At 35.2% G+C, this 19,971-nt stretch overlaps 1 protein-coding gene across 3 annotated transcripts in view; it reads right to left on the bottom strand.

Moving 5' to 3' along the window:
• The window catches only part of LOC115885361 (lachesin-like), a 249,699-nt gene that overhangs the window by 28,295 nt on the left and 201,433 nt on the right, over nt 1–19,971 (bottom strand). For 2 of the 3 annotated variants that reach the window (XM_030904255.1, XM_030904254.1), the window contains exons 5-6: nt 16,094–16,216; nt 1,209–1,317 (exon numbers count right to left, since the gene is read on the bottom strand). In XM_030904255.1, the coding sequence (XP_030760115.1) occupies nt 1,209–1,317; nt 16,094–16,216 (232 nt within the window). The remainder of the gene's footprint in view (nt 1–1,208; nt 1,318–16,093; nt 16,217–19,971) is intronic. The other variant, XM_030904257.1, reaches the window with a different exon arrangement.

Genomic DNA, 19,971 nt, shown 5'->3' with positions numbered 1-19,971 from the left:
CTAAAGTAATGTACAACAAACTAGTAGACAGAAAAGACAACTGGAAATAGTAGAAGAATACATATATTTGAGACCAGAAAATCAACCGAAGAATTAAGCTAGTATGGAGTACTTATGGAAGAAACTCAATCATATTTAAATCTAGAATACTTTTGGATACAGGAACAAAAAAAAATTAAAAACAAAGTCTATCTAAAAAATACGAGCCATTAATTATAGTAAAACATGAGGAAACATCCCAGGCAATAGCTAGTTACTAAATAAAGAGAAAAGAACTTTTTAACATTATTAGATTTTTCTATAAAACCGACAGTATAAAATCAAATTTACCAAAAAAAATTGTTAAAAAACTTTGCATTAAATAAACCTTCTAAATAAGTTTATCTTTTATTGTGTTCTGTTTAAATTCCTAAACCAGCTAATGAAACATTGTTCTTGGTGTTGAATAAGCTAGAGAAAAAGTTAAAAATCACAGAGCTTTTATTCACCAAAAGTTTTTCTTTAAGTAGGTCAATTAAATAGTTAGAATAAAAGGAGCTTTTCAGATTTTATAAATCGTAGAATGGCGGATAGAATTAGCGAAAATAAAAACTTCTTTATTACGAAGTTGAGGTTTCGAATAGCTTTAATTAATACCGAAATCAGGAAATAATTGATCTTCGATAAGTATGCCTTTTTGTTCGGAGAGATTTTTTAAAGTAAGTCAATAAACATCGTTAAAAATCTATAGGAATTATTTTTTTATTGCGACACAAAACATCCAGCGGCTCACTGGTACATAGATGGAGCGCGCTTTTTCGAAAGCCGTTAGATGGCGTTAACGTCTAGTTCTCGCTATAGACAAGTAGGTCGAGGTAGACTACCAAAGTCGTCATAATGATGGAGGATAAAGAATGATTCACGGTAAACCGTGACGGGCCGGGGTCGTGCGACAGTGAAGGCACGGCCAAACATTGTCAAATGTTATTTCTACTTATATGCTAAGCCGAGCACGGTCCGAGCTTCGCATGAACAATTGAATACATCAGTCAATTTTTTTCATTCGCAAAAACAATTGAATACATCAGTCAATTCGGATTTATGTCATATACATAACAAACAATTTTTTTTTATCTGAAAAAATTAAAAAAATATATGAATGAGCACTTTTAAAAACACCCGGTAAGCGAAGGACCGCTTTTCTAAATTTTCTATTAGATTCTACTCACCAACGACATTCAGCTGAATGAAAATACTGGTCGGAGGATGAGATGACACTTGACATTCGTACACGCCACCGTCCCTTTGTTGCACGAATTTTATTTGGAGCGTCCAGTCCTGGAACAAAAAAAAACAAGGGATAGAATCAAATAAAATTGGAAAACTCAAAGTTACCAGACATAGATTCTGTTACCAGACGAAGAATTCTATATATTTTTTTGGTGTCTAGAGTTAGAAGTTCACATTTTATATTATTATATTTAAAAAAAAATGTAATATGTATCTGTTTATATACGATATTTCCAAAACTATAAGCTTATAGAAATAGTCCTAATTTTGGCCCCGCTAGCAAAGCCGGTGATTAAAAAACTATGCTCGCTACCGTAGTTGAACTCACCTAAAAAGTTTTTCTAGCTGGAATAATAAATTATAATGCAAGTTAGACCTTCTAAAATTAAGGATTAAAGAAAAATAAGAAGAATAATATATATATATATATATATATATATATATATATATATATATATATATATATATATATATATATATATATATATATATATATATATATATATATATATATATAAAGCCAAGGTCCTACAGCTTCTGCCGCATCCCGCATTTCGACCTCCATATTGCTCGATTTTGCCATTCTTCCTGGTTAATAGCTCTGTCTCTCATATACTGGTCTACTCCATCTAACCACGTAGTTGTAGGTCTTCCTCTTTTCCTTCTGCTTTGGGGACGATACTCCATTGCCCTTTTTGGCCATCTTTCCCCTCCCATTCTTTTTACGTGCCCATACCATAGTAGCTGTCTCGATTCGATGTTGTCGGTGCTGGTATATATTCGCCTTGTTCTTTGCCTGATCTCCTCATTTCTAATGTGTGCCATCCTTGATATGCGACATACTCTTCTGAGAAAGTCCATCTCCACTGACTCGACCATCCTTCTTTCTTTTGCTGTAAATTGACAGCATTCGGCACCGTATGTTAAAATTGGCTCTACGATTGCTTTGTAAATCCTTATCTTTGTTTGGATGGATGTTTTATTTGACCACAGGAGATGGTTTAAAAGACGGATTACTTTCTTACCTTGTTGAACTCTACTATGTATATCTTTCTTGGAGTTCCCTTCTTCAGATATAATACTTCCTAAATATTTATATTCGCTACACCTTTTAATTTCATGTATGTGTTGTTCAGGATCTTCAGTTTGTTCTTCTCCTACTTTCAGGTATTCGGTTTTTGTGAGGTTGATATTGAGTCCCCATCTGTCGTATTCTTCCTCAAGTTTCCTGAACATATAGTCGGCATCCTCCTCACAACCTGCAACAATAACTTGGTCGTCTGCAAAGAACAAGGTCGATAGACAGTGGTTGTCAATCTCTATTCCCATAGCTCTACTCTTCCTTCTCCAGTTTTTCAATGCCTCCTGGATATATATTTTAAATAAGGTAGGTGATAAACTGCACCCCTGTCTAAGTCCTTTAGATGTCAGGAAGGATTCCGATAGGAACTTCCCCTGTCTAATCATACTTTTTGGATTTTTGTACATATTCCAGATTGCATTGATATATGTTTTACTCACATTTGCTTCAACCAAGATATCAAATAATTTCTTCAAAGGCACCGTGTCATAGGCTTTCTCTAAATCTATAAATACCAGATGCGTGTCCAAATTTCGAGCTCTCCTTGTTTCAATTATTTGTTGTAACACAAATATGTTGTCTATACAAGAACGCCCAGCGCGGAAACCACCTTGTTCTTCTATTTCTTCAAAGCTCTCTTCTACTCTCTTTTTTAATATCCTGCCATACAACCTTCCCATTGAGCTTGTGAAACTAATGCCTCTGTAGTTGCTACATCTTTTTTTGTCTCCTTTCTAAAAGATAGAGCTGATGTACGCCAGGTTCCAGTCTTCAGGAATGTTTTCGTTTATTTATGTTTCAATGAAAATGTTTCCCGGCCCCGCAGAAGAATAATAAAAACACATAAGAGTTGAAGAAAAGTGACTTAAAAATGATATTTTTTTAACCGACACGCTTTAGGTCTATCTATCGAAACCCAGTTATACTCCAGTTCGAACTCTCCATCCCCCACTCCACTTTACCCTTTATTATCTCTCCAAGACCGAAGTCTCCTCTCCATCTTTCTCAGATTTCCATAATTAAACAGTTATGGAGGGGTATAAATCAGGAATTGCGGTCATTGTAACCCTCCCACTCTTATCTCTCCGGCTCTCCTTGTGGAAGAACACGACTAGTAAGGGGGAGAAACTTCACACTGCCCGTGAGCCACTGTCCTGCGAAGAGCGTAGAGGAGGATCATCCTGACTTATGACGTCGGTGCGGACAGCTACGGCCCTTCAAGGTCTAATTAATGACCAGGGGTGGAGGCAGAGTAGGAGTAAAAGAATTTTGAATAATTCATTAAATGTCGCTAGATTTCTGATTTTACATTTTTTTAGTACTACTAGCTGATACAGTATATGTACAGGGTGTGCCACTAAGAATAGCTCTCGGCTGTATCTCGGAAAGTATTAGTCGTAGGGCTTGCGGAAAAAAATATTTATAACTAAAGAGAGTATGAGAAATTGCTGGAAATTATTTTCAAGTTTGTATAGCGGCCGCTAGAGGGCGCAACTGCTGTTAAAAATAAGAAAAAGGAGTTTTTATACAATTTTGCCTAGATAACAGATACTATAAATAATAGATTCATAATCTTCAGTAAATTTTGCATATTTTTTGTTAGAACCATTTTCCCCTACCTGCCAAAATAAAGTGGTGGGGGAAGGTTAGATCTGTTTCTATTTAAACGTTAATAACTCCGGACTGGATGAACGGAATCTAACAAACGGGGGCTCGTTTAAAAGAGCGTTTCTTACTCTATATTATAGCGTATAAACAAAAATAATAAGCTTTTGCATGTAGACGCTAGGGGGCGTTGTCTTAAAATTTAACAAACAGTGCGCGTTTTTTCAAAAAAATTAAACGCGATAGTATATATAATTTTAGCTGATATTAAAGAGTAATAAAAGCTTAAAAAGTCAGCGAAAACCGCATCTTGATATCCTCTTTCAAACCGAAGATATTAGCAAAATTAAAATAAATACGAAAAAATAGGCCCTTAATTACCTTATTTTTTTAACACGGTTACAGTAGCCCTCTTGATTATGACCATTCTAATAAAAAATAAGATAGAAACGATTGCTTTATTCTAAAATCGAGAATATACCAGAATACGATAATACCAGATGTAACAATATCTAATAGTTAAGATATCAATGACAGTGAATAAGAAACGACGCCTCAGTGAAGTCATGGTAGGCTTTGGAAAAAGATGCTTTTGACGTAATAGTATAAACGTCAAAGAGTTATTAAATCAACATTTTGATAGTCTTAGGAGTGTTTTTTTTTCTTTTGAAGAAAGACATTTTTAGAAAAGCAATCAAAAGATAAAAAAAGCTGCTGAGACTATAACTAAATCGTTGATATAATAATATTTTGAGTTTAAACTATCTCTTTTTTTTTCGTTTCTTAGTCACTTTCATTGATATCTTCATTATTAGATATTAATACACCTAGTATTATGGTATTCCGGTACATTGTCGATTTTTTGAATGAAATAATCTTTTCTATCTTATTTTTTATTAGAATGGTTATAATAAAGAGGGCTAGGGATACCGTGTTAGAAAGATAAGGTAATTAAGGGCTTATTTTTTCGTATTTATTGTAATTTTGCTAATAACTTTGGTTTTCGCTGGATTTCTAAACTTTTATTACTCTTTAGTATAAGCTAAAATTACATATACTATCGCATTTAACTTTTTCGAACAAACGCGTAATGTTTGTTAAATTGTAAGACAGCGCCCCCTAGCGTCTACGGTCAAAAGCTTATTTTTCTTGTTTATACGGTATAATATAGAGTAAGAAACGGTCTTTTAAACGAGCCCTGACTTGTTGAATTCCGATCAACCAGTCCGGAGTTATTAACATTTAAAAAACAGATTTAACCTTCCCCCACTACTTTAATTTAGCAGATAGGGGAAAATGGCTCTAACAAAAAATATGCAAAAATTACTGAAGATTATGAATCTATTATTTTTTAGGCAAAATTGTGTAAAAAATCCTTTCTCTTATTTTTAATAGCAGTTGCGCCTTCTAGCGGCCGCTCTACAAACTTGAAAATAATTTCCAGCAATTTCTCATGCTCTCTTCAGTTATAAATATTTTTTTCCGCAAGCTCTACGAATAATACTTTCCGAGATACAGCCGAGAGCTATTTTTAGTGGGACACCCTGCACTTATTTTGGAACCGCTGTTTTCTCAACAACATTATTAAATAAAACAAGAAATTAATGCAAAAGTAACAATGGCCATCGTGGAACCTCTATCAACAAATCGTCAATTTATCCAATGCAAGTCTATCGATTTTCGCGAAGTCTTTATGCAGAATTGCGCTTTGCTCGTTCATTCCCGGTTAAAAATGGAACAAATAGACGAGATATAGGGAGCGAAGCAATGAAATCCTATCAGCGCAAACGAAAATGAGATCCATTGTAACCAATATGGCTATTTATTCCGGCGCAACGAATCGTTTACAGATTTCTGCCAGGATTGACGATAGCATTCCATCTTTTTTATCTCTATCTTCGGCCTTTTTACTATCAAATAACGCGTTTATTTAAAGAGATAGGTAAACACAAAGAGATTCCCCGTCTAAAATAACGTATACATTAAAAAGAATTAAATAGAATAACATTGTAACCGAACCACATAACACTATGTCGCAGAGATTAGATTTTATGAGGTGATTCTTTCTATTTTATGTATTTGGTTTTCTTCTGAGACGGGAAACACAGAATGACGTGTGGAGTTCCTCTAGGTTCGATCCTCGGACCCACCCTCTGGAATATATTTTACGATCAGATACTTAGAACCGATACAGGCCTTGGCAACACGATCTTAGCTGACGCGGACGATCTAGCCCTCTTAATAACTGCATCCACCTACACGATCCTCGAAGAAAAGATTCAGACGGCTGAGCTAGCGATTAGTTCATTCGACCATACTCTACGCATCGCCGATCTGGGACAGATCCATGCACTTCAAGCATTACGAAAACATTCTAGAAAGGATAAATAGGAAGTTGGCACTCAGGGTTGCATCGGCATACTGCACATGTCCAACAGTGGCGGTTCTGTCTCTTGCTAAGATACCTCCAGTCAGTCTACTGATCCAGGAAAGAAATCAAATATATAAAAATGGAACTTCCTTCCGGAAAGAGGCCAGGAACATGGTACTAGAGCAATGGCAGACAGATGGGAAGCATATAGCGGATGGACAAAGACTTTCATACCCAATATTAAAGATTGGATAAAATGCGACCAAGCAAACACGGACTACTACATCACGCAAGGCTGACTCTCCTAAATGCTGGTATTGCGAGGTGTCAGACTCGGCTAACCACACACTATTTGAGTGTCACGCGCACGAAGATTTACGGGAAAACGCAGAAACAGTGTGTGGTACGAAGATTACTAGAGTAAACGTCGGAAACCTTCTAACATCATCGAATGAAAATATCGAAGCGATTTGCGGCATGTTAAGGAACATTATGAAGAAAAAGGCGAAGGACGAAAAAAACAAGGTCTGGGTACAGACAAGACCAACATAGAAGTATGATAAGTCTCTAATCTTGATGAAATACCTTGGGCGGTACCGAGATTGGCGAGCTTAGAGCACAGATGGGTTTTTAGTGGGTAGTCCCTCTCGCATGAGGGAGATCCCCACACTCCGGCCCTAAAGGCGTTTCCCATCTATAAAAAAAGCTCATGCCTTCCTTGATTCTTCATAACGTGGCCTAGATATTGCAGCTTACGGCATTTGACGAGGTTGACGAACCCTAGTGTCGTTTTCATTCGTCTCAGAACCTCGATGTTTAAAAAGTTCGCACCAGGGTTTAAATGCTTTGAGTTTTGATATATTGTTGTTTGAGATCCGTTTGTGAAACAGTACGTAGTGTCCAGATATTTCTAGATGGAAAAATAAATAATCCAAAAAATCCAAAGAAAAAAAAATTGAATAAAACCAACAGATAAAAAGTATAAGCTCAGTCTGTCTGGCCTTTGACTACAACCAAGCTGACAACAAGCAGCTTTAGGAAAACTAATATCTCGACAATGGGACATTGATGAAAGACCGACGAACTACAATAAACAACAGATGGTTGCAAAGAAAAGCTGAGCTAAATCCGGTTGTTGTGGAAGAAGAAATAAATCAAAAAGTAAAATCCCGAGTTGATACGAGGCGATATGTTGGGAGAAAAATTTTAATTTTGTGGAAAAAGAACGAAAAGTTTCCAGAAAAAGATATTTTTAAATTCGTCTAATCTTTGAGACTATACAGGGTGGTCAAAATTGTAATTGCGAGACATTTGCAATATATTTTGCAAATTTATTTATTTACTCGTGTCCAACTCAGTATATATAAAAAAATGAAGAAACACAAAAATATATATAAAATATACAAAACGGCTAAATTAATAAAAAAGGCACGTCATACATTTAAAAAAAAACATAGTTAAACAATCAACATAAATAGAAACAATACTTGTACAGAATTAGACAAACTACTTGGCCTGTACTTGGCACACTCCAGAGCGTTGGTATTTCCCTCCGCGAGATCACTCTGATTACATATGTTTGGGAGATTTGGGCATACGAGAAGATACCTCATATTTTGTTCCTCTCCGCATTCACAGGATACAGATCCGTCAAGGTAGCCCCACTGGTTCATGTTTGTCTTGCATCTGCCAACCTGAGTACGCAAACGGTTCAGACTTCTCCACACCGGCCATGCCTGTTCCGCACCAGGTGGTAGGCTCTCTTTTGGCCTTAGCACAAATTCATTTGGAGTTGTTGAAGTTGCTGACCACAACTCCAGTCTCTTTGCGTATGTCGTGCAATCAAGTGGCTGGACGGCAGAAAGAAAGCTTTTTCGGGATTTCAACCTGGGTCCAGCGGCGTGTTATCCGAAGAGCGGGTGCCGGGTATCGGAAAGAGCTTGCTGTTTCTCTTTCATGCTGGAAACTTGTCTCCTTATGTGGGGTGGAGCTATCCCGCTGTGGAGGTGTAGCTGTTGGGCCTATGTGGGTTTTAGGCATCCGGTGATTAGACGGCACGATTGGTCCAGCAACGGATCTATCTTTTTGGCATGGCAGGAGCGTTCCCAAACTGGTGCGGCATATTCGGCAACAGAATAGCAGAGTGCAAGAGTAGTAGTTCTTAGTGTGTGTGGATTAGCCCCCCCAGGTGGAGCTTGCCAGCTTTCCCAACAGGTTGTTCCTTGTAGAGATCTTGGCCCTAGTCTTCTCGACATGATGTTTAAATGACAGGGTCCGGTCTAATGTGACACCTAAATAAGTTGGCCGTGGGCAAAATCTGAGTTGCTGGTCGTTCCAATTGGCATTTATAGCTCTGTTAGCTTCCCTGTTATTTAGATGGAACAAGCTAGTGACGGTCTTCGAGGCGTTTGTTTTAAGGCTATTATCTCTGTAATACTGGGTTAGCGCGGTCAGGTGTAATGTTAAATTATCTTCAATTTTACAGAAATCCTTATCTTGGCTAACTATTGCTAAATCATCTGCGTAAATGAAGCTTCTGATGTGTTGACTCAGCGGCTGGTCATTTGTATAGATATTGAAAAGAGTTGGAGCCAAAACACTCCCCTGTGGTAAGCCATTCTTTTGAATCCTCCAGCGGCTTCGATCACCACCCAATTCGACAAAAAAACGTCTGCTAGAAAGCGGGGTGCGGATGACTTGTACAAGTTGGTAGTCCTTTGTTATTTGATAAATCTTATATATCAGACGGTTGTGATTTACTGTGTCCTTTTACCACATTTTGCAAATAAAAGCAAGTAAAAAAGTTCATACAAATTGGCCTCGTACAATGCTTCGATTCGGAAAAATGCATCCATTACTTTTGAAATTTTCAAATTTAAATAACCTATTATTAATAAATTTTAAAAATGGTTAATTGAAAATGTGTATCTTGTGACGACTTTTCTGTCGTTACCCAAATAGAATGAAAAAAAAATCCGTTGCTCAGGGTTAGAGGAAAGCTGGGTTCGTAGGTAAGGCTTCTGACTCATAGTGACTTTCTAATGTTGTTAAAAAAATAAAAAAAATGATAACATATAGGCTGCAGAGATTTTAATATTGATGTTAAGAATTCAAATAGGTATGGTCAAAGACAGTGAAAAGGGCGCCACTTACTTTGTTTATGAGAGTGGTAAAGTAAGAAACCAAAAAGAAAAATACGATATCACAACATAGCTAAAATAAAGTAATCAACAGCATTAAGGGTCTATTATGTTTATCAGGAATAAAAGTCAGAAATAACTATCCTACATTAAACATTTATTGAAAACGAACACAAGTATCATCAATTAGTCACAGTGATCCCAATAAAACCGCAAGTTATTTTAAATATATTCGAATTTAGTTACTGTATTCTTTGAACTAAGTAAGCTACTTAATATAAAAACAGGTGAAATTTATGTATGTCTCAATACGATGATGTTTCGAAACATGTCGTGTACAAAAACCTTTAAAATGAATATGTATTAATAATTTTCATATAAAATATCATAGCTAAGTAAGAGTGTACTGTACGAATCAAATTATAACTTATAACGTTAAATAAGAAATAACTTTGACTACAATATGTGGGATAAATAGTGATAATTTACCAGGTTATTAAATCTGTTGTCTCAAAAATTATAAAATAAAAGTGTACCTTGTGTATCAAACTTAAGACTTATCTGTATATAGTTTCTTATGATGTAAACAGGTAGTTAGGTATTCTCCAGACTAACAGAAGTGGATGCCGATGACTATGGCAGGAGAAGTCTTCGATATCAGCCAAAGGAACGATTGTAATGTCAGGAACATTTTCTTAAGGTCTGTATAGGTCCATACAAAATGAAAGTGGGTGAAACATACAATAATTACTGCATTACAACTGCATACCATGTGGTAATTACTGAGTACCAGGTGGTAGTTACTGAGTACCATGTGGTAGTTACTGAGTACCATGTAGTAGTTACTCTATAAATAAAAAATAGTTCTCAGGACAGATACTCAATAAAAATAAACAACTTACGGTCTGAAAATCAGCTTTACATAAATATATTCAAACCATATGCCGATCCAAACCAGTAATTAAATACTCAAGTAAACGAAATAACAAACGGAAATAACTGAAATAGAATTTAGTTAGATAGGGCTATATAAAATGGCGGATAAACTTACGGTGATCATTCCAAGAAGAAACCAAACAAATACGATCTATACTCTGAATACTTTACAAGATTTTCAAATCTCCAAATCGGACACCCATGCAATGGAAATCGAAAAGTGGATTCAGAGTGCTTTTCACTGGAAAATTTGTCGGACGCCAAAACACGCGTCTTCCTCAGATCCAAATTCCCAGAAAAAAGACCTTCTTCTCAGTTTCAGAAACGAAAACAAAAAACCCTTTTCAGACAAGTGAAATGCAATTAAAGAAGTTTGGCATATAGCGAATAGATGGCGCTAATAAACAAGACAAATGAACTGTAATAAATGAAGTTTGACATCTAGCGAATAGATGCGCTAATAAAAATTAAATATCGAAACAAGTGAGCTGTAACAAATGGAGTTTGGCATCTTTGGCATCTAGCAAATAGATGGCGCCAATACTAAGAAATTTAAATAAAAATAGATTTTTAAATTCAATTTTATTAAAGAAAATAAAAAAATGCTACAATCTTCTGTCCAAACCTAGCACCTCATAAAATGACACCCTGTACGACATTAAATTTTATTACAAAAAGATATCTATCTTAAGTAAAGTATAGCGCCATCTATACCATAATCTCGTTATCTTAAACAGCGTCACTCTACGAATAGAGACATTGTCGTCTCTCACTGTGTCACCATATTTAATAACCTCGAAATTTATTCCACTCACACAATTCACCATCCAGCGAAAAGTTCGATAATGCTCCCGTCTCTCCTGGTTTATTGCCGTCCTCTGGCGACCCCGCCTTCCCCTAGAACGTCCCCCCGCCCCCTCCAGAAGCTATAAATCAAATTATCGTTGGGATATTGTCAAATTTTCTGTCTTAGGATAAGATCGCGCTGTGTTTGGAAGTAGTTCTTAGCGAGATTAGGAGGGCTATCATGGGATTTTTATGAAGGGAATCTGCATATTTTGAAGTTAGAGCGTTAGAAGTTTTTGTTAAGAAGTTTAGAGAAAAAGAAGAAATATACAGGGTCTGGCAAAAGTGCGTCGGGCATCTGTAGCTCCTAGAATAAAAAAACTTGAGAATTTTGTTTAAGTGTAAACCTAAAGTATGTACGAGGATGTATTTGAAGAAAATATTTTAACTTCTATAGGGTGGCTCAAAAATGTGTGAGCGGATCGGGATAATTTTTTTTTTAAATGGAACACATCTTGCATGAGAATGAAGTTTCTCCCATAATCATTGGCATATGGTAACACGACAGGCTCAAGAATTAAATGATTCCTGTTAGAAACCTTTCAAGAAAAACGAGATCGGTTTTTCGGCCTAACTGGACTCCTTCCCAGACCATAACTGTTCCACCTTGATAAGGGTGCACTTCCTGAACATGATCCAACCGAATAAGATTTCCTGGTTCTCTCCATACCCTAAGCCTTCTCGAATCCGGATGAATTCCAAAGCGTGACTCATCCGTGAAGAGAACATTGGCCCATTGTTCATTCGACCACTGAACATGATCTTGAGCCCACAAATAGCGTACCTCTCGATTTCCTCTCGTTAAGGGTTGAGCTCTCCAGGGGCGTCTGCTTCTTAAGTTGACCTCTCTTAATCTATTGCGAACAGTGTCAGGACTAACGGTTACATTATGTGTTTCCTGGAGAATTAAACTAAGCTCTGGTGCTGTAAGAGTCGGTCGGCGTCGAGCATTTAATTGTAAAAAATGACCTTGCTGAGGGGTAGTAATGCGATGTCGCCCTGTGTGCCTTTCAGTAACAACACCACTTTCACGGTAGCGTGCACTTAATCGCGATATTACACTTTGCGTTGTATTTAATGCTTTTTCTACGTCGATTTGGCGCATTCCAGCTTCGAGCATACCCATGGCCCTTAGCATTGTGTCTCTGTTAAGATGTTTACGCTCCATAATGTCGTTTAATACTAAACAGAGTTATTTGAATGAATTCTGGCCAGTTATCATAAAAACATAGCCAGTACATGTTAAATTCGAACAATTGATGCTAGGTGCTTTTTATACATTTGACAAAAAATGCACAAACACTTCTGCAAATATCCCAAATTTAGAAATAACTAGTGTGACTACTTCGTTTCAATCGAAGTAGAAAGAATCGGCCTACAAATATGTGGTTGTTTATTCAAAACATTTATTTTTAACTTTAATAAAATGATCTCCCTAGATTTTTCCGGTGTGTGTATTTACTCATATCTTAAGATTATGTAAAGTGATCTGAAAGGAAGCCAAAAATGCAATAATATACTGGGTAAACACACTTAGATCCATTTTATCACATACTAAACCAATGAATACAGACCAACAAACAAAAAATGTAATATACCAGATACCCTGTGAATGCGATAAATTTTAGATTGGTAAAACATCTAGACCCTTAAATGTCAGAATTAAAGAACATAAAGATTCTTTAAGAAAGGGAGATTTTCACAAATCTAAGATCAGAGAAGTGTTCTCGAATAGTTGAATTTAAAAATTTTAAATAGTTTTTTTCTTTATTCTGTGTATTTTTTTTGCTTCCGACGACGGAAAGAGATAACATTCCGAAACGTTAAGCATTTTTTTTCTTTATTAGGCAAATTTGTATTACTATAAACATAACTTTTGACAAGCAGCGTCCGTTTAGGTTTAACGCAGAAGTGTTTCCAAGGAATAATTATTTTATTTTGTAGATTTCCTTGCTGTGCAGTGGCGAAATACCCATAAAGGATTTTTTTGGACAGATGAATCCTATTCAAAAGATACAAATTTTTAAAATAAAACTTTCGTAATGATATAAATGGTACAATAAAAAGTACGGAACTGATACGGAACGGAAGATTACGTATAGCGTGAATACAATAAAAAACGGATACGAAATGGATACAACCTTAAAGCAGACGCCTCAGACAGAGTTTATTTTGCTGTTCCAACTGAGATCGCATGAACTATACATTCACTAGTTATATGTCAAAAAATAATGACATATTTTCGCATTGAGGGTATTTGAGCGGTTCCTAAACCTTAGATAAGAACCAGTGAAATATAGAGGGCGTTTTTGAACCGATGGGATGTTTGAATTTCGCGCTGAATATTTATAGGAAAGCGATATTTTTACGGCCCTTTTGGGTATCCGGTGACACTCTGACCGTGTAATCGCGATTTATTCGAAACGTCCGATGTGGCCAGCAGCGTAATTTATCGATTTCGGCCTTTTATTTGCCTGTACCAAAAGGCCAAAGGGCAATTAGTTTTATGATTTATTGTAATAGATATTTTTGAAAAAAAAGTGTGATTGGTGCGATTCGAGCCTCCTGAGTCTCAACATTTCTAAAACTAAAGCTTTGTCGTATAAAAACTCGCTGCAGCCTTTTGTACTTAACAACACCACCATTGACGTCGTAAAATCTGTAAAATTCTTAGGGCTTGTTGTAGACAATTCTCTGAAATGGGACATGCATATCGACGCTTTGTCAAAAAAATTGAGTTTTGCCTGTTTTGCATTAAAATCTGTATCTAAGGAGCTTAACTTGTCAGTGGCTAGAACCGTTTATTATGCACTTTTTGAGTCGCACCTCAGGTATGCCCTTCCATTCTGGGGTACGTGTTGTGCGACACAATTTGACCGCATTTTCCAGCTTCAGAAGAGACTAGTGTTTATTATTATTAATATTTTTAGTGCAGAATAGTAGATGGAGAATATATATAAGCATGTAAGATTTGTTGATGACATGGTCCTAATTGCCAATTATCCTGAAGAACTACAAGACCAAATCAAAGAACTAAATATAACCAGCAATAAAGTAGATCTGAAAATGAATTTAGAAAAAAAAGTACTGTACAACGATCTAGTAGACATTCAAAACAAAAAGAATCAACAGAAGAATTAAGTTGGCATGATGACACCATAATTGGAAATGGTTCAATAAGCTAGAAATGAAGATGACGGTAATGATTAATACACACACCGGGAAAATCTAGGGATATCATTTTATTAAAGTTAAAAATAAATATTTTGAATAAACAACCACATATTTGTAGGCCTATTCTTTCTACTTCGATTGAAACGAAGTAGTCACACTAGTTATTTCTAAATTTGGGATATTTGCAGAAGTGTTTGTGCATTTTTTGTCAAATGTATAAAAAGCACCTAGCATTACTTGTTCGAATTTAACATGTACTGGCTATGTTTTTATGATAATTGACCAGAATTCATTCAAATAACTCTGTTTAGTATTAAACGACATTAAGGAGCGTAGACATCTTAACAGAGACGAAATGCTAAGGGCCATAAGTATGCTCGAAGCTGGAATGCGCCAAATCGACGTAGCTAGAGCATTAGATACAACGCAAAGTGTAATATCGCGATTAAGTGCACGCTACCGTGAAAGTGGTGATGTTGCTGAAAGGCACACAGGGCGACATCGCATTACTACCCCTCAGCAAGATCATTTTTTACAATTAAATGCTCGACGTCGACCGACTCTTACAGCACCAGAGCTTAGTTTAATTCTCCAGAAAACACATAATCTAACCGTTAGTCCTGACACTGTTCGCAATAGATTAAGATAGGTTAACTTAAGAAGCAGACGCCCCTGGAGAGCTCAACCCTTAACGAGAGGAAATCGAGAGGTACGATATTTGTTGGCTCAAGATCATGTTCAGTGGTCTAATGAACAATGGACCAGTGTTCTCTTCACGGATGAGTCACGCTTTGGAATTCATCCGGATTCGAGAAGGCTTAGGGTATGGAGAGAACCAGGAAATCTTATTCGGTTGGATCATGTTCAGGAAGTGCGCCCTTATCAAGGTGGAACAGTTATGGTCTGGGGAGGAGTCCAGTTACGCCGAAAAACCGATCTGGTTTTTCTTGAAAGGTTTCTAACAGGAATCACATATCGTGATTTAATTCTTGAGCCTGTCGTGTTACCATATGCCAATGACTTTGGGAGAAACTTCATTCTCATGCATGACAATGCACGGCCTCACACAGCCAGAGTGGTAAGTGAGTTTATCAATGCTCATCAATTAAACATCTTACCCTGGCCGGCACAATCTCCTGACCTCAACCCCATCGAGCACGTATGGGACGCGGTCCAAAGAAGAATTTTGAGAATGGGTGTGCCTCGTGAAACTCGTAGGGATCTGGTTCCGGCCGTGAATGCAGCGTGGCAGGCTGCACCTCAAGAAGAGATCGACAACCTGATCAGGAGCATGGAGAGACGATGTAGGGCTGTAATGAACAGTAGAGGAGGCCATACCCTTCATTAAGTAAAAATGGTTTTATCTTTTTTTTTAATTCACAGTTTAGAATAAAAAAAATGTGTGTATTTTTTTGAGTTCAATAAAAATCAAGGTAAATTTGAAAAGTTCGATAAATTTCGCATTTTTATTTCCAATTATCATATCAGAAATGCAAATAATAAAATTACTGACGATGGCTGGATAAAATTGTAATATCCCTAGACTTTTCCGGTGTGTGTATTTTCAGCAATTTGGCTAATAAGAAAATAATCAATTTTTTCTAACAAAAAATTCATATGGTTTTAAATGAATAACATTAATTATTACGTAGTAAATTTATAACTACTTACATCTGAGCGTTGTAAATGAACGGCTTGAAATCTGTCATCGCTGCTGTACGTAGCCAGGCCCACTGTCAGCAAATGGGGACCGCCATTTTGCATTTTCCGAATCCAGGACACCTGAAAATAAGACTGATTTAAAAATATTACATAAATATTATATAACAACAGAAAAAATTAAATCATAAAAATAGTTTTTTATAATTTTCTAATTCACATGTTTCCTTTAAATATTTAACCCACAATAGACCCTGTATATTCACAGGTATAACACAAATTATAAACATTATTTTGGCTTAAGAAAGATTTTCCGCTTGAAAACAACCTCAAAAACTAAAATTGAAACAATTAAAAATCTAATTTATATTAGTAATTGTTTTTCATTTAAAAAAATATCAAAACTTCCTGCGTTTTTATTTTCTGTTAACAAACGTCTTTGTTTTTGTTATTTCTGTATAATTTTAATTTCTCTCAAAGGGTATTCTTTTTACTTCTTTTTATATTTCTTTTAATTAAAAATAACAATTCCCAGGGTATTTCTGAAAAATAATTTTATCAACACGGGCCATTCGTTGTCTTGTTCTATTTTTAACTACTGTTTGAACTGGTATTACACGCGTACTCCCTTTGTATTTTTTGCTATTAATAATTCATCACGAACTCTTGATAAATAACAAGCTTTGATAGAAGTTAAATATTTTTCTATTTCTTTCACTCATTTTTTACTCTAATAAAATTAATAAAAGTCAGAGAATATGTCTCTTTTTAAAGCCAGAAAGAGACAAAACAGTGTTTCTTAAGGTTTGTACCATTACAGGAGTTTGTACCCTTCTAGAAAATGTCAATATTCCATGGGTATATTGATAAATGAGGTCTAAATTACAAACAAATTCATTTTCTACGAAAACTTGAAGAGATATCTTCAAGTTTTTCTCAGTTCATCAAGCTTTTCTTGGTTTTAACTTTTTTGGTGTTTGCACGTTTCACTTCAAAAACATATAGTGATCGACCTCGACAAAACTATCATCAACTGCCATTTAAACGCCTACTATAACATCTTTTTTTTTAGTTTATCCGGTAGTTATTTATAAAATTCGAAATTTGTTTTCTAAACTATTTTTATTTAAGGACATAGCCGGTGCATTTCAGATAAAAAATTAATTAATATTTTTTCCTCGGGGGAAAGCTTAATTATTTTTTTTCTATTAAGAATTTCACGAGGCAAACTTGCAGAAGCGATTAAAACTTTACAACGTTTAGTTGCGGCGAGCGATAGTCTTGTTGCCTCGTTCCAGGCTTTAGAACGTTCCAGAATCTCTTTTTGGATCACGTCTTGGCCACGTGATAATGACCTGTTTACCGAGAGCCCTCTAGAGGAAAAGGGGGTTAGTTATTTGAGGGGATAAACTAATTACTTTAATGCACTCTCTATTACACAACCTCTTTTCGCATAAAAACATACGCTTTTTTTGTGTTCTGCAATTGTCCATGTTCTGTTTGACTAATAAATAATAATAATATAATGACTTAAATTTTTTTTGAATTGTATGATTTGTATTGTATATTTTTCAATAGTGTTATATAGGTAGGGACGGAAAGTTATTAGTCCTCAAAGTAATTAGAAATATGTAGGTGGCGCCCTCTACAAGTAGGAGTTATATTGACATTAAAATCAAATTTCTCATGTCAAAAAACTCACAGATACCAATTTTCATCCATATATTGACGTTACTTCAGAAATTATTTGGACAAACTCGAAATAAAAATGAAACATTTTAGGGCATACATTTATACGAACTTTTGTATCTATTTTTATCTGCAGAATACAGTGCCGAAGTTTCCGGAATACAATTCGGACCACCCTGTATAGCAGTTCATTTATATACTCACAAAGAATAACAAAATACATTCAAATGAATAATTCAACAAAACAATAACGCCAACAAAGTTAATTAACTAATTAGTGCCTTGATAAACATAGGAAGGAAGTATTAATAACATAGTTAATGAGAAATTTTCAACATTAACGATAATAAACTATATAAATTGCCAATTATTAAGCCTGTAGTTTAAGTATGCACTTCAAAATGTAATAAAAGTGACAAATAAAACTGGTCAATGGTGCGATTAATAGTGTCAAAAAGTGTTCGTGGAGTCAGTATCTATCAGATAATTATTTTTTTTTAATTGAGTATCACATCAGAATATAAAATAATATATATTTTATGTAATTACCAAGAGCATTATTACAGGAAAAATAAATGTTTCTCAAAATACAACTCGTGTAAGCTTAAACATATGTTTTCATATATCGTTGTTTTAATTTTGTGTTAAATTTTTTCTCTCTCTGAAAATTCTGTTATATTATGCCGGGTCCAGACAATGAGACAATGTTGCGAGTAATTTCTGAGTTTGTGACAATGATAAGAAAGAGATAACAAGTGAGCAACATAAAACAAACATTATTATAATTTTTAGAAACCACGTATATCTCTATAACCTATATCTCTTTAAATTTTTGTAATTTTGTTCTTGGTTGTGTGCCCTTTAGATAAGTACAAAAGACACAACGTAAATCCTATATTTTATTTAAACCAAAAATTTACCTGTTTATTCTGGTGAATAATCCAGGGTAATTGTATATTAATTAACACAGTTGATAAATAAACAAAACTAATCATTTTAAATTAAAAAAAGAAAAACAAATTATTACTGTTTAATACTTTACCAAGTAATTGCCTAATTACTTTATTTTTATTCTCTTGAAAAAACTCTTATTGACTTTTTTAATTATAAATATAATCGTCAAAGTTATTCCAATTAATTATAAATTCCGTACTTAAAACTTTCCTAAATAAACTTCACTCAATATCGTTAAAAACTTAAGTTAAAAAGGGTCGAAGAACATAAAAACCAAAAGTTTTTTTTGTAAATACTAATACACAACTTAAATTCAAACTGAAGGAAATTTTTCTAAAGAAAAATTCTTTATTTTTTCTTAATCGTTCCTGATTAACGACAGCTAATAAAGTTTAGGTTCCACTCTAGGAAAATCTGGTTTAGTATTACGAAATTCAATTTTCTTAAAGCGTTTTCTGCTAAGGTTATTATTGGGAAAGCTAATTTTCTAATAGGAAATCACGTGACAAGGCAGAACATTTTATTGGGAACAATGAAACAGGCGGAAATTTTAATATAATACTCATTGTATATATACACACACCGGAAAAATCTAGGGATATCATTTTATTAAAGTTAAAAATAAATGTTTTGAATAAACAACCACATATTTGTAGGCCGATTCTTTCTACTTCGATTGAAACGAAGTAGTCACACTAATTATTTCTAAATTTGGGATATTTGCAGAAGTGTTTGTGCATTTTTTGTCAAATGTATAAAAAGCACCTAGCATCAATTGTTCGAATTTAACCTGTACTGGGTATGTTTTTATGGTAACTGGCCAGAATTCATTCAAATAACTCTGTTTAGTATTAAACGACATTATGGAGCGTAGACATCTTAACAGAGACGAAATGCTAAGGGCCATGGATATGCTCGAAGCTGGAATGCGGCAAATCGACGTAGCTAGAGCATTAGATACAACGCAAAGTGTAATATCGCGATTAAGTGCACGCTACCGTGAAAGTGGTGATGTTGCTGAAAGGCACGCAGGGCGACATCGCATTACTACCCCTCAGCAAGATCATTTTTTACAATTAAATGCTCGACGCCGACCGACTCTTACAGCACCAGAGCTTAGTTTAATTCTCCAGGAAACACATAATGTAACCGTTAGTCCTGACACAGCTCGCAATAGATTAAGAGAGGTCAACTTAAGAAGCAGACGCCCCTGGAGAGCTCAACCCTTAACGAGAGGAAATCGAGAG

The sequence above is a fragment of the Sitophilus oryzae genome, unplaced genomic scaffold (assembly GCF_002938485.1).
Source record: "Sitophilus oryzae breed Bouriz unplaced genomic scaffold, Soryzae_2.0 scaffold_381_pilon_pilon, whole genome shotgun sequence".
Classification (NCBI taxonomy): domain Eukaryota; kingdom Metazoa; phylum Arthropoda; class Insecta; order Coleoptera; family Curculionidae; genus Sitophilus; species Sitophilus oryzae.
The sequence above is the reverse complement of the archived record's forward strand: the minus strand, read 5'-3'. Positions and strand labels throughout refer to the sequence as shown.